General features: G+C 36.7%; 1 protein-coding gene across 47 annotated transcripts in view; it reads left to right on the top strand.

Moving 5' to 3' along the window:
* DLG2 (discs large MAGUK scaffold protein 2) overlaps window positions 1-14,924 on the top strand; it is a 1,531,179-nt gene that overhangs the window by 1,036,197 nt on the left and 480,058 nt on the right. For all 47 annotated transcript variants that reach the window (XM_072726063.1, XM_072726058.1, XM_072726052.1 and 44 more), the window contains one exon: window positions 12,849-12,985. In XM_072726063.1, coding sequence (XP_072582164.1) covers window positions 12,849-12,985 — 137 coding nt within the window. The remainder of the gene's footprint in view (window positions 1-12,848; window positions 12,986-14,924) is intronic.

Below are 14,924 nucleotides of genomic sequence, written 5' to 3'. Positions count from 1 at the left end.
TGATTATAGTAAAGAAAAAGACTAAATTGTGGGAAGGAAACAAATTACACTTTATCAGAAAAAAATAGAACATCTTCCCAACAACATAGGATATAACTGAACATACTTTCAAACAACAGCCACCACTAATGATGAAAATTAGGAGAGATCAAATCTGTTCATGTCATTCGCCTCCTTAAAACTCCTCAAAGGCTTTCCATTACTGCTACTACAGGGCCCAGACATTTTTTTTTTTTTTTTTTTTTGAGAAAGAGACAGAGAGTTGGGGAAAGGGCAGAGGGAGAGAATCTCAAGCAGACTCCCCCTCTAGCAGAAACTGATGTGGAGCTCCATCTCAGGACCCACGAGATCATGACTGGAGCTAAAATCAAGAGCCAGACACTAACCAACTGAGGTTATCAGATGCCCCCAGGGTCCAGACTTCTTTTTTTTTTTTTTTTTAAGATTTTATTTATTTGTTCATGAGAGACACAGAGAGGGAGAGGCAGAGACACAGGCAGAGGGAGAAGCAAGCTCCATGCAAGGAGCCCGATGTGGGACTCGATCCCAGGGCTCCAGGATCACTCCCTGGGCTGAAGGCAGGCACTCAACTGCTGAGCCACCTAGGCATCCCAGATCCAGACTTCTTAACACAGCACCTCTGGACCATAATGAGCCTCTGTTTCACCAGAGTCTCTTTCTTCTCAATATCTTATCCTAACCCATTTACTCCTTTGACTGTAATGATCAAAGCTGCACGTACTTCTCTATAAGCTACTTCTTCCCTTTGCTTAGAATTCCTCTAACCATCTCTCTTCTTCCAGCCATTTAACAGGACTCAGCTCAGCCACTTTTATCTCCAAAAAGTTTTTCCTGACTTTAATATCTGCCATTCCACTAAAGCATTGGTTTATGGTTTTTGTCATTCCTAACACCCTGGTCTATGAGCTCCTTGAGGACAGGAACTGTGTCCTGTTCAGTTATCATTCCCAGTGCCAGTGTCCTGTGTCTTGAGTTGGATTGGATACCCTCCAAAATTTTTTGAAGTCCTAACTCCCAGTATCTGAGAATGTAACTTTAATTGAAAATCAGGTTTTTGCTGATGATCAAGTTAGAATGACGTCATTATGGTGGGCCCCAATCCAATATGACTGCTAGCCTTACATAAAGAGGAAAGCTGGATGCAGAGACATACACATGGGGGAACATTATGTGAAGATAAAAGCAGATAATAGGAGATGTATTTATAAGCCGAGGAATGCCAAAGATTTCCAGCAAACTGCCAGAAGCTAGGAGAGAGGCAGAAAGCAGATTTTCCTCCACAGCCCTCAAAAGGAACTGCCCTGTTGACACCTTAATCTGCACTTCAGGCCTGCAGAATTGTCAGACAATTAATTTCTGTTAAGTCACCCAGTTTGTGGCATTTTGTTCCAGCATCCCTAGAAAACTAATGCAGACTGGAACTGAATGTTTTTTGTTTTTTGGGGTTTTGGGTTTTTTGTTTTGTTGTTTTTAGTGAATGAATGACTGAAACAACTCACCACTTTATTTTACCAGGCTGAACCCTTTCCTGCACAGTTCATTAAAGTATGCTATGGAAAAAGGATTCAGTAATCCCTATTTAATTCACTAATTGATTTTAAAAATTAGTTTTGGAGTATCTACTTTATGGCATGCCTGGAAAACACAAATAAAAGCATTATTATTCCCTCACCTTTAAAATGATATTGGTCAACATGAGGGGGGTAGAGAACTTACAGTTGGTGGTACATACCACGGCAATTGTTTATGGCAGGTGCCTTTTCTGGTTGGTTGTTCATGCTATATCAGCTATTAACTGTTAATAAATAATAAAACTTCCTATTAATAACTATACTCTAATTCAATGTAGAAAGTGATGTATCATTAGAAGATAGCATTATGTGTGGTCATGGAGAGAGATTACTTTTAATTTAAAGGGGTGGGGGTTTAATTTAAAGTAAGAACTTTGTAGAGGAAGTGTTATGGGATAAGAGCCTTCATAGATGGAAATATAGGAAGACTCATCCAGTTCTCCTTCAGGTTTTTTAGTCTGCCTTCCCTAGCAACAACCCTGCAAGCTGGAACATTCCCATCATAATTCAACATGTGAGATAATTTTCACATGTCTTAAATAATCTGACATTTTGATGACTTTTATTCAGAGGTCAATATTAATGACCTTGGTTTGCACTGACAGCTAGAATTAACCTGGGAAAACCACACAGACAGATGAAGTTGATCGGTAGAGGCAATGCCTATCACTTAGGTTATATTTCAATGCTGGAAGCATGGAGGATATTCCATTTCACAATAAAACAGACTGTAAACTAGTAAGAAAGCATCTAATTACATTATGTCATACAGTCTCATGAGCAGTCAACTGTGATTGGAGCAGGTTATTTCATTTGTAAGGATGAAAGCAAGTAAGTGTTGATCATTCTTGGAGTCAATAGTTTGTCTCTTATTTTTATTTTTTCTCCTGTTCCTTTATACACAACAGATACTGATGTACTCTCCATTAATTCAACATACAACACCATTCATTGTTGGCACATTAAAAATGCTCAATATGAATTATTCTGGTGCCTTTATTTTTCTTGAGCTAAAGCAGTCAGCTAAAGTATACATATCTCTGTTACTATGGGATACTTTACATTTCAAAGTGCACCTAACCCATATAACCATTTGGTCTTTATACAATTCAATCATTAAACAATTTATTGAGCAATTACTATGTGCTAGCACTATGCTCAACATGGTCTATTTTATGTGACTCCTGCTTTCTAGGATCATATAATTTAGTTGAAGAGAGAATATTATTTTGTAAAGTTATTTAACTGCTTATACTTTCTGTGCTTATACCAAACTGCTAAGAATTGCTAAAGAATATATATATATATATATATATATATATATATATATAATCACTAAAATCACTGCTAAGAATTGCTAAAGAATATATATATATATAAATTTCAATATATATATATATATATATATATATAATCACTAAACCCTAACTAGAAAATCAACAGGTCCCTGCAACTTTTCTGCATTTCTCTAATCAGTTATTCCTTCTATTTCCCAGAATAGACATTTCAAACTTCTGTACTTTCTTCAAATCTCTAACCTCACTACTTCCCCAACTCTTGGCTGATAAACCACAATTTCTTGCTATCGGGGCAAATCGAAGAGAGAACTCCTTTAGTGTCCTGCTGTTAAACCTATAATCTTAACCTTTATCTACATCATCCTTTCTCCTTCCCTCCTAATTCAGTGGAGAGGTGTCCTGCTGTCTCCAGTTATTCATTTAGCCCAAACTATTTAAGTTCAGTTCAGGGGCTAAATGTACCTTGGTGAGTACAAAAGTTACAGTTTCTCCTCTTGGAGCTTTTATTCTGCCTAAGACTAATTGCTGCTTTCACCTGAACTATTTTCAGTTTCTCAAATAAGCCATGTTTTCTTTCAACTCTGAGTTCTTGAATGCATAGTTCCCTTAGCAGAGATGTTCTCTCCTCCACTTTTCTCTTTCTTTTTTTTTTTTTTTTTCTTTTCTTTTTTAACCTTGGGTCACTTTCATCTTCCAGGTCTCAGGACCTACAGTTAGCCTTCTCTGATGCCCCTCTCTAACCTAAGTTAGGCAACCCAACTTCTGTGTGTTTATAGTCCTTTTTCCTCTCCTATTAATAATTACCATGCTGGGCTTCCATTTTCTCTTTTCTTGTTTTGCCCTCCCCTAGAAAAGAACCATAAATCTCTGATTCACTCATATGACCACAACATTTAGGCTAGTACTTGGAACATGAGTCATCAATAAGTGTAGGTTGAATGAGTTAACTAATTCTATTTATATAGAAGTGAAAAGGCTGATAAAGATAACTGCTTCTACTGGAGTTCAACTTAGAAATGAACTACCGTAGTGGGTTTCAGTTGACAAAGGCTTGAGAGTTTTTGAAAATTAAGGTGGTAAAGGTGTTTCAGATGTGGGGAACAGTTTTAACAATAAAAATAAAACAAAAACAGCAAGAAGATCAGCTTGCCTGGGGGAAGCAGAGAAGTAAAGAATAGTGAGAAAAAGATATGTAGAATTCCTAGAGAAAATAAACAATGATAGATAATTTCAAGTAATAGAGCAACATGATGAAGATAGAATTTTAGGAAAAAAATAACCTGGAAAATTTTTGCAGAATAGATTGGAGAATCAGGCAGAGAAAGATTGGAAACTTGATTTACTGATATAGCCATAGAGAGAGGATTTTTATATTTTATATTCACTGAGGCTTCTGATAAAACATAATAACAACTACTATATTATAGTCTCTGCCAGATATTGTAAGAGTCCCTGGGATCTAATAGTGAGTAAGTGTGATACCAAATATTAAAGAGCTACCCGTTTAATCTGAAATATTAATCTAATTAGAAAACACAAAGGACAGGAAAGGAGGCCAGTTTTGAAGGGAGGGTATGAGTTCATTCTTTCAAGCTATGATTTAAGGTGACAAATTAAGTTCAAAGAGTGATTGAGGTACAGGGAGTTTGAATATTTATCAACCTAGCAGTGGTAATTGAAACAAGAAATGGATTCTCCACAAGAAAAGGATTTTACACAAAGTAAGATTCTATGGAGTACATTTTGGAGAATATTATTCTATAAAAATGATCATCAAATTTAGCATGTATCCCTGGGAATTCTGGTTCAGGATATCTGGCATGGACCCCAAATTTTGCAAATCCAACAAACAACCTACATAATGATAATACTACTAATATGAGGATCACATTCTGAAAATCACTGTTTTAGAGCAATCAAATGAAGATAAATAAAACAAGAGAAGTAGCAAGAGAAATAGAGAAGAAACAGGGCAGCCTAATGTTGTGAGTATAGGAATGAAAAAGCAGTAAGTGCTGTTCTATGTAATGCAGAAAGAGCAAAGGCCCATCAACAGGCCTTTTGGAGGAAGATTCTGGTTGACCGGCTGGGCTCTTTGCCTGCTTGGACTGGTTCATAGTTAGTCACTCCTCTTCTTTATGAAAGAGGATGACATACATACATACATACATACATACATACATACATATATACATAAATAATATTTCCATTCAAAAGAAAACTAGATATGCATGCCACCACTCAGATCATAATGATTGGATGCTGTATTAGTTGACTGTAGCTGCAATAACAAATGACCACAAATTGAGTGGCTTGAAAAACAGAAATTTATTCTTTCAAAGTTCTGGAGCCTGGAAGTCTGAGATCAAGGTGTCAACAAGATTTGCTCCTTCTAGAGAGCTCTGAGAGTTTATTCATGTGTCTCTTTTAGTTTTTGGTAGTTGCTGGCTCTCCTTGGCATTTTTTGGTTTCTAGATGCATCACCACAACCTCTGCCTTTGTCTGTCACCTGCACTATTCCTTGTGTGCCTGTGTTTCTGTGTCTAAATTTTCTATTCTTACTAAGAAAATTTATTCTGTATAACCTCATTTTAAATTGATTACATCTGCAAAGACCTTATTTCCAAATAAAGTCACAGTCAAAGTCACCAGGGCTTAGGAGCTTAGCATATCTTATAATGGGACATAATTTAACTCAGCAGATGCTGTGTGAGTCTATTGTGGTATATGGAGCAAGTTGGAAAAAGATTAAGAAAGGCATATATGATAAGAAAATAGTTATGTGAAAATTGTAAAGGAAAACCACTGAAATGGAGTCAGGAGGACAGATGGGGGAATTCTCATGAGCTATCACTTATGGTCAATTACAGACCCAATAAGAAAGACATACCTTGCTAGTCCTTAGGATTTTAACTACTACTTTTCCACTCCAGCAGAAAGAATAGGGTTTTCTTTTCCCCCTAGCAACAACCCAGCCAATAAGAGACTCTCAAGTCAGCCAATGAAAAGCCACTATACTCCCAGTTTACTCCAGTAGACTTTTTGTTTATGACAGCCCTTTCAACCTTCTCCTCTATAAAAGAGTACTTGTCTCCTTTGCTGCCCAGATTTGCTTATAATTTTACTATAGCTTGCCTGTTCCAAATTGCAGTTTTCTTCTATTGCCAAATAAGCTCATTTTTTTTGGTGCTAAAATAACTGGCAGTTTTATTTTAAGGTTAACATTAACTACAGGTAACTGTTTAAAAGCTTCAGCTCTTAACAGTGAGGAGGCTGTGGCAAGTTCAAGAGATGTTTTCAGGATAGGACAGTGGCATGGTCAAAGCCAGAGAAGCAAAGCATTGAAGTTAAGAGGTTGAATATTGTAGAGCAAAGGGAAAAAAAGGAATTAATGAGTAAAGTTCTAGAGTGGAGGGGAAGGTTTAGGTTTAGAAAAAAATGAGGAAAGCTATAAGGCATGGAGACTTTAAACAAAATAGTCACTAAGGTGATGTGTTAAAAGAATGAGTGGGTATTATGAGGTACACAGAGAAAAAGTTTGGAATATTGACTGTGATAAGTTAATTGGGTGATCTGTGAGACATTTTCTTTTTTTAAGATTTACTTATTTATTAGAGAGAGAGAGCAGTGGGAGGAGCAGAGAGAGAGAAAGGGAGAGAGAGAGTCCCAGGCAGGCTCCATGTGGAGCAGAGTCCCACTCAGGGCTTGATACCACCACACCAAGACCATGACCCCCAGCTGAAATCAGGAGTCAGTTGCACAAACAACCCAGGTGCCCCCGTGAAAGATTTTTTTTTTTTTAAGATTTTATTTATTTATAAGAGACAGAGAGAGAGAGAGAGAGAGAGAGAGAGACAGGCAGAGGGAGAAGCAGGCTCCATGCAGGGAGCCTGACATGAGACGCAATCCCTGGTCTCCAGGATCAGGCCCTGGGCTGAAGGTGGTGCTAAACCACTGAGCCACCTGGGCTGCCCCCTGTGAAAGATTTTTAAAGCTGAACATGCTTAGCTAGTGCTGTGAAAGATTTTTAAAGACTGAACATGCTTAGCTAGTGCTGTGGGATTTTTTTTTTTAAGATATTATTTATTTAGAGAGTATGCGTGAGCTCCTGAGTACGGGGGCGGGGGGGGGGGCGGGGGGGGGGGAGGGACAGAGGGAGAGAGAATCTCAAGCAAACTCTGTGCTGGCACAGAGCCCAACAGGGGGCTCAGTCTCAGGATCTCAATATCATGACCCAAGCCAAAACCAAGAGTCAAATGCCTAGCTGACTGAGCCACCTAGGTGCCCCCAGTGCCATGGGAATTTTAAGCAGAATCACTTTTTTTCAACCCCGAACTTTGTCTTTTGGATGCAGGGAGAGTCCAGAGAGTAAGTAAATAAAGCTTTGGCTTTTAATTAACCATACCAACAATGCCCAGTGAGACTAATTAGTCTTTCAGATTAAAATGAAAGGTGCATTTCTGATATTTTTTAAGCAAAGATTTCTCCCTGGAGGGGAAGAGATGTCAAACAGTCTATTATCTGTGTGGGCCAGACTCACAGATAAAGTTTTGTGTTGTTTTTTTAACTGAAATGCATGTACATGAAGTTAAATTGCCTGCATGGGTGTTTTCTAGAACAGGGCCAGCCAGGGTTTAGGATGGATTCTGTTTCCTCTAATAAAAGCATGTAGTCAGAACGTACAGAAAACCACTAGTGTTTTCTGTAAAGTCATAAACACCTTACCTAGCAGATCCTACATCAACTCTGACAGAAGCAGCCTACTTAATAATAGGGGTTGTTTGGAGAAGCCCAAAGAGTGTTCTCCTAGTAAAGTCACATAAAATGAAATTGAACCAAGTTATTGAATGGCTGTAAGACATCATGGGGCTTAGTTCTTTACACCCACAGAGAATATATGGGAACATTGTAATCATAGGACTCTTAAGCATTTGAGTATTTATTCTGAGCTTCTCAAGCACAATATCTGTCTATGCTGCCAAGATTTTTGCTTTCAGTTCCCCACCTCTCATTAACACCTGCTCCTCAGTGTAGGCAGGCGACTAAGGGAAAAGAGTGAACTGTGATCTGTTCCTCCTCCTGTTCTATTTGATAGGATGAAGAAAAGGTTTTGTGTGGGAAAAGGTTAAAGTTTTTTTTTTTAATTAAAGGTTTTAATAAGGTTCAGACATTCCTTTCCTTATGCCTGCACGAAATTGAGAAATTTCAATTTGGGGATATGCAAGAAATATGGAAAGAGGAACCCAGATTCATGCAACAAATACAATCCTGAATTCTGTTTTCACATTGCATGCTTGTCAAACACATCAGTTTTTAATTGCTTCAGGGATTAGGTGTTTAAGTTTCACCTGTTTGGTTTTTTTTCTTTCCTAGCATACCGAAATATCCACTGATTTTACTTTTGTGATTTTAGTATTTATGTTTTTCTTTGTAGCTTTATTACTGGTATGTGCATAGACATGTTTAGTACTATTCTTAATAACCAAACATTCCACAGCAGATAGTGTTAGGGTCAGTGTTTTTGCTGAGACCTACCAACTCTTTTCACTGTGTTTTATAATTGATTAGTCTGCCATCACCTAATTGTCCAGAGCCATTTCTTCTTCTTCTTTTTTTTTTTAAGATTTTATTTATTTGAGAGAGAGCATTAGAGGGGTGGGGAAGGGGGCACAGAGGGAGAGGGATAAGCAGACTCCCCACTGAGCTGAGGGGTGGGGAGGGGGAGACCAACAGAGCCATTTCTTATTCATAGATGCTTCTTTTCAAAATGATGATCAATTCTCCAAATTAGCCACTTCCATAAAACCAGTGTTTTGGCTATTTGCAATGCTTCTTACTTTCAAATATTCAAAATACTCATTGTATTTATCCTGTTAGGGACCATTCTAGTTTATCATAAGTACATGTTTTGAGGGTTTGCCAGGCATTTCTGTCTGAATTTCCAGCCTGGCAAAGCTGGGATTTTATGAGCCTTGTGTAATATAAGTCAGGGCAGCTGACTCTTTAGTCATTTAGTCACCTGGAATCCAGAGGATGTGTTGGTTTGAAAGGTGTGTTTTCTGTTATCGATTCTAGCTTAACCTTCAAGACTCAGCCCAGGTGCTAAACCTTTTGTTGATTCTTCTCCTCTGAACAAGTCACACTCCCCTCTGGGCTCACATAACACTAAGATCATTATAGAACTCATTCTAGCTGGTTAAATCATGTCAAGGTGTTTAGGTATCAGTTTCTCAAGACAACTTTTGAGAGCTTATTGAGAGCAGAGAATTTTTACTTATTAAGCATCTGTTACGTGCTATTTACTATAGAACATGGATATACTTATTCCCTTATCACAGATGATTGTGGCTCCAATTTACACAGTTAGTAGATGAAGGAATCAGGGTGTGAAGTGACTCTGCTGTTGCCCCACTGCCTGCCCAGTGGTTGGCATAAACTGTGCAGACTGGGGACAGAAATCAGAGTTCACCTGAGGCAAGTAATGCTTCATACGGTTATCCCACTCCAACTAACAGTGCTCACTTTTTCAGCTGTCCCCTTCATTCATTAAAGCCACAAGCTTCCTTTTTTAGGAGAGGCTCGGGTATTTCTGACTTTCTTTATCCTCTTATATTTATTTGTTGTTCATTGTTCACTTGTTTAATTCATAATTATTAGGTCACTATATAACTGGCCTTGTTCTATTGCATAGCATAAAATGACAAGTTCCTGGTATCATGGTCTTCATATTTTCACCAAGGACACAGACAATAAATAAATAAATAAACAAACAAACAAACACACACACACACACACACACACACATACACACACACACACACGCACGGGTGACCTATATGTTATAAGGTGATAAGTGCTGTGATAAAATAAAAAGTAGATCAGGATATGGAAGTGGGATGTATGGTTAGGGGACAGTATTAAATCAGAAGTCAGATTCCAGCTTTTAGAGAAATCAAGATTTGAACCAAACCCTGTAGGATGTATATTCCAGGCAGAGGAAACAGCGTGATCAAACACCCTAAGGTGGGAGTTTGTCTGCTGTGTTCTAGAAGTACCAAGACTGCAACGGTGTTTAGAGTGGAATGAAGAAGGAGAACATTACATAATAAGAGAATAGAGTGGTCCTATGATGTGTGCAGCCAGCCCTGCTTTAACAAAGCATATTCAGGGAATACCCAGTGCCTCCAAACTGATAATTTTGGATTACTCAGTGGTCCTAGCCCAGATTTGTCTTCACTGAGTCATCCTCCAAAAATCAATGGCATTGTCTGGGCTTCGAACATTGCTTCAGCCAAAATCAACCACCCTCATATGGATCCTTATTTCTGTAGTGTTTTGGTTAATCCCTTCTCTTACATACTATTGACCACAGTTGATAGCAACTGGTTATACGATTCATAGTAGGTATTAAAGAGATGTTTATCTAAGAATGAATAGATATGTGAGTGAGTGAATGAATAAATAAATTAATTAATTAATGAAGAATGATTTAGTTTTACAACACAGATAGACACTCCCACAAATAAATTTGTGTTCTGGCTGTAGACACATAAGCTATATATTTATTTATGTTGAATTAAATATCTGGAATATGGCTGAGTGTTGATTGAATGCTAATTATTTTTCAATGCATCCATGTTCCATCAAAGAGAAATCAGGGACAATTTTCAATTCTGTACCCTCAGAGGATTCTTACTAAAAATAGCTTGTTTCACCTTGAGCAGAGTCCAGTTAAAAAGAAGTATTTAAACCTAATCTCAGGGGGAAAAAATAATTTCCTTTTTAGCTGATTTATGTATGTCTACAGTATGGTGATTTCATTGTCTTGGTACAGTCTTCAACTCCAAATGTCAACTACAGAGTTATTCCCTTTGTTGGACTTAACCTTATTTACAGTGGTAATTTGTTTCCTTAGCTCTTCTGCAACTCAGTCAGTCTGTGGCATTTACTATTATTATAGTGGATGTAGATCAGAGTCCCTGGATTTGTTTTAACCTTTTCTTTCCACAGTTTGGAATGACTTCTATACTATTAAAAATGCAAGTAGATTGTTCTTAGTATATGGGTATGAAACTTTTGTAAATGTTATTTTTTTAAATTCCTGCATAATACATAAATGTAAAATAATTGTTTTGAAAAACATGAGCTGATATGCATTATATATTTCATAGGAAAAGCCAATTTGGAGCATTTTATTTTCTCTTAGTCACTTTTTGCTTGATAAACAAATTCTTTAAATCTGAGACAAACAAATACAGTTAAAGATCTATGAGATGTAAAGCCTCAATAAAGAAGAATTACCTACCCTAGTAGGATATTAGATAACAATTATTTTTAATTGTCCTATCAATTTAAATCTATTTTCCATTTATTTTAACAACTATTATAGTTAATTTAACAAAAAAATTATTTCATTTCAAATGTCATTACAGAGGTGTTACTTTATAATTTTCTATGCCATTATTTTTCCATTATCTAATCACTTATGCCATTAAGAGCCTTCAATATTTATTCAATAAAAGCATAGTGAAATGGAGTTTTTTTTAGTGCTTTTCATTGTTGTCATATAAAGTGCCAGAAATTTTAATGACTGTCTTATCATAAAACAAGTGTATGTTTGGGTGCCTGGGTGGTTCAGTTGGTTAAGTGTCTGCCTTCAGCTCAGGTCATGATCCCAGGGTCCTCGGATCAAGCCCCACATGGGGCTCCCTACTCATCAGAGAGCCTGCTTCTCCCTCTGCCTGCCACTCCTCCTGCTTGTGCTCTCTTTCTCTCAAATATATAAATAAGATCTTTAAAAAAAACAAGTTTTTTTTTAAACTAGGTAACTAAGTGGATGGTTTATTTAAAAAAAGTAATTTCTTAAGCCAAGTAAGTTATAGAAATTTCCTATGCTTTTAGTAAAAAAATTATTTGATATATATTTATCTTTCCAAGTAATTTGCATGGTAATTATTATAATTTTGAAATGCAGTAAATAATAGGCTACAAGTATTTTACTAAATGTATATTTAGTCATATTCTGGAAGGATTTTTTTATTTTTACACTTTAAAAAGTCTATAACTCATTCTTTGAAAGTGGCCCTGTAATGATTTTTAATAATTATTCTTATCATTCCATAGTTTAAATAAAAGTGTTATAGCCATCATACAGTATAAATTCATCTCTCAAAATAGAAAATCGCCATATTTAAAATAATTTGATATTCTGTGATTTGTCATAAAAATAAGGCAAAATACAGAATCAATTCCTTGTTTTTTTAGACTGTGTACAGGGATGATTCATTTCTTGTGTGTTACTAGCCTCATTATCAGTTAATAAGTGCCAAGAAGTATGAGAATATGACAAGGTAGCCAGAGAAGAAAACATGAAGGACAAGCATCTAGCTCCTTTTTGCCTTATCTTCTGTTTGAAATTATTACATAAATATCTAATGTATCTTCCTGGTAGCTCTTGTCTGAGAATTTATGGAATTTTCTAACAGCTGTATTTTTAATCCTGTAATGTCGGGAGTGTCTAGGTCTCTATCCAAATGATTGGCAATACCTCTCTGAGCTAGAGAAACAATGACAAAAATGAGCCCCCCAACTCCACATGAGCAGCACTGTACTTGTGCTCTGCCTGGCTCACCTACAGCTCTTCCACACCCTTTTGCCTCACCCCTACTCTGGCCAGTTGCCCATTAGGCACTAATAAGCTAGGGAACAACTGTTAAGTGTACAGTCTTGAAATAGAACAAAACTAATGGCCACATGGACTGGACTTCAAGAGCTTTGCCTCCTTAGCATAAATCAATAAACCTTCAAACATTTAAAGAACAAAATTGATTGAAGTAGAATCCTTACGGTTATTTATTACTGTCATAATAAATTAAGGATTAATATGTTTGGACTTTCGATATGCTTGATTGCATTTTTTAAAAAAAACAAACAAAGCTTTTCTTTTTCTTTCCCATAGGTTTAGGTTTCAGTATTGCAGGAGGTGTAGGGAACCAACACATTCCTGGAGACAACAGTATTTATGTAACTAAAATCATAGACGGAGGAGCTGCACAAAAAGATGGAAGGTTGCAAGTAGGAGACAGACTGCTAATGGTAAGTGTGACTCATGCAAAACTATGTGTGTATTTATAAAGCTCTTGTTTTCCAGTGTATGACTGTCTTAGTTCAGGCTGTCATAACAAAATACCATAGACTAGGTGGCTTGCACAGCAACAAATTTCTTTCCTCAGAGTTCTGGAAGCTGGGAAGTTCAAGGTCAAGGTTCTAGCCTATTCATTTCCTGGTGAGATCTCTCTTCCTGGCTTGCAGACAACTATTTTCTTGTTGCATTGTAACATTGCCTTCCCTCTTGCTTGTGCTGAGAGATCTTTCTTTCTCTTCTTATGAGGCCACCAATCTGATTGGATTAGGGCTTCACCCTTAACTCGTTTAATTAATATCTTTAATTACTTCCTAAAGACTCTCTGCAAGTATAGTTGTATTGGGGGTAAAGCTTCAGCACATGAATTTGGGGTCTGGCCACATTCAGGTCATAACAGCGATCACAGGTAGAAATAGAAAAGAAGGGAGAGAAGATTTTCTGGTGGGAAATTTCAAAAGTACATGTACAATCATATCTGCTTTGTTGGCATTTTAAAAACAAATCTGAATTTCCACTAGTTTTCACAGATACAACAAAACACAGATTATGTTGGCTTTCCAGAGTGACCTATTAGCCAGAGAGAATGACACATCCAGACTGCTGAAGGTGGGCTTTGCATAACAAAGAGAACTTCACTATCTGGTTTATTGATATGTACATTTCTATGTCTCCGTTTGATCCCTTGTTCAACCCATACAGTAGTGTAAACAATCCCTGATTTCCCAGAATTCATAATCTGAGTTCTGTCACATGTATAAATATGGATCCCTTCCTCCTCCCCCATCAGACAGGGTTGAAACAACAGCTATTTTATTTGCCAGCTGCATGCTTCAGAAACCGTGGACAATGACTAACAACATTAATACATGGCTGACCTTTCCAAGCTATGGAGTTCTAGAATAAAATAAAACAAAGTTAAGGTAGCACGTAAACAGTACAAATTTGGAATTGCACTTAATAAAACTACCTTATCTTCATTTACGATTTACCAAATCTACAGGATAATAATTAAATACTGAAAATTAATAGAAATTAATAGAAGAGAGCTCCCAAGTAGAAATATATTCATATCTAATCATATGTCTGCTCTTGTAAACCACAGCCTCTAATCTCTGCAAGGAGCCATTATCTCCAATACTTGTAAGAAGTGTTTGGAAAAGATCAATTTATATCCTCAACAGAATAGTAATTTCTATGACATGTGCAAGCTTTGCAGGGTAAACCTCAAAGTGCATTGTGCCCACTTCCCTGGCCTTTAGGCAGTTTATCTTTAGTCACATTGGTCTAGTTTCATAGTTGTCAATGACCTTGGTATTGCATTATCTGAATAAGACCTTTATAATAATCTTGATAACTAATATTTGTTTGGCATTTGCTATGTTCCATGTACTTTTAAAAGTGCTTTTTTCTAATGTAATATAATTTCTCATAACAGTGTTTTTTATGTAAGCAAAAAGGAACTGAGGCTTAAAAAGGTTTATTAACTTGCCCATGGTCATACAGTTAAAAATCCAGGCACTCAGGCTTATAACCACCAAGCATGATCTTTCATTTGTTTCGTAGAATCTGTCAACCAATTCTTTACTTCCTTTTTTTTTTAGTTTTCATTCAGTCATTCATTAATTCCTTTAGTTAACAAGTAATATGATGAATATCTATCATGTCCCAGGCAATAACTACTACTCAGGAAGGGATTCTGTCAGGAGAAAATGTATGATCAAACTGGATGGGCAAAAAAATGTGGCATTAATGACTTCATTCAAAATAGCAACTAAGAGTTTTGGCTTCTTTACCACCTGAAATCATTCTCTCTCTCTCTCTCTCTCTCTCTTTAACCATTTTGTAGTTAGTATAATTGTAGTATAGTTGACTTATAAAAAGCTTAACATA

The sequence above is a fragment of the Vulpes vulpes genome, chromosome 11, assembly GCF_048418805.1.
Source record: "Vulpes vulpes isolate BD-2025 chromosome 11, VulVul3, whole genome shotgun sequence".
NCBI classification, from domain to species: Eukaryota; Metazoa; Chordata; class Mammalia; order Carnivora; family Canidae; genus Vulpes; species Vulpes vulpes.
The sequence above is the reverse complement of the archived record's forward strand: the minus strand, read 5'-3'. Positions and strand labels throughout refer to the sequence as shown.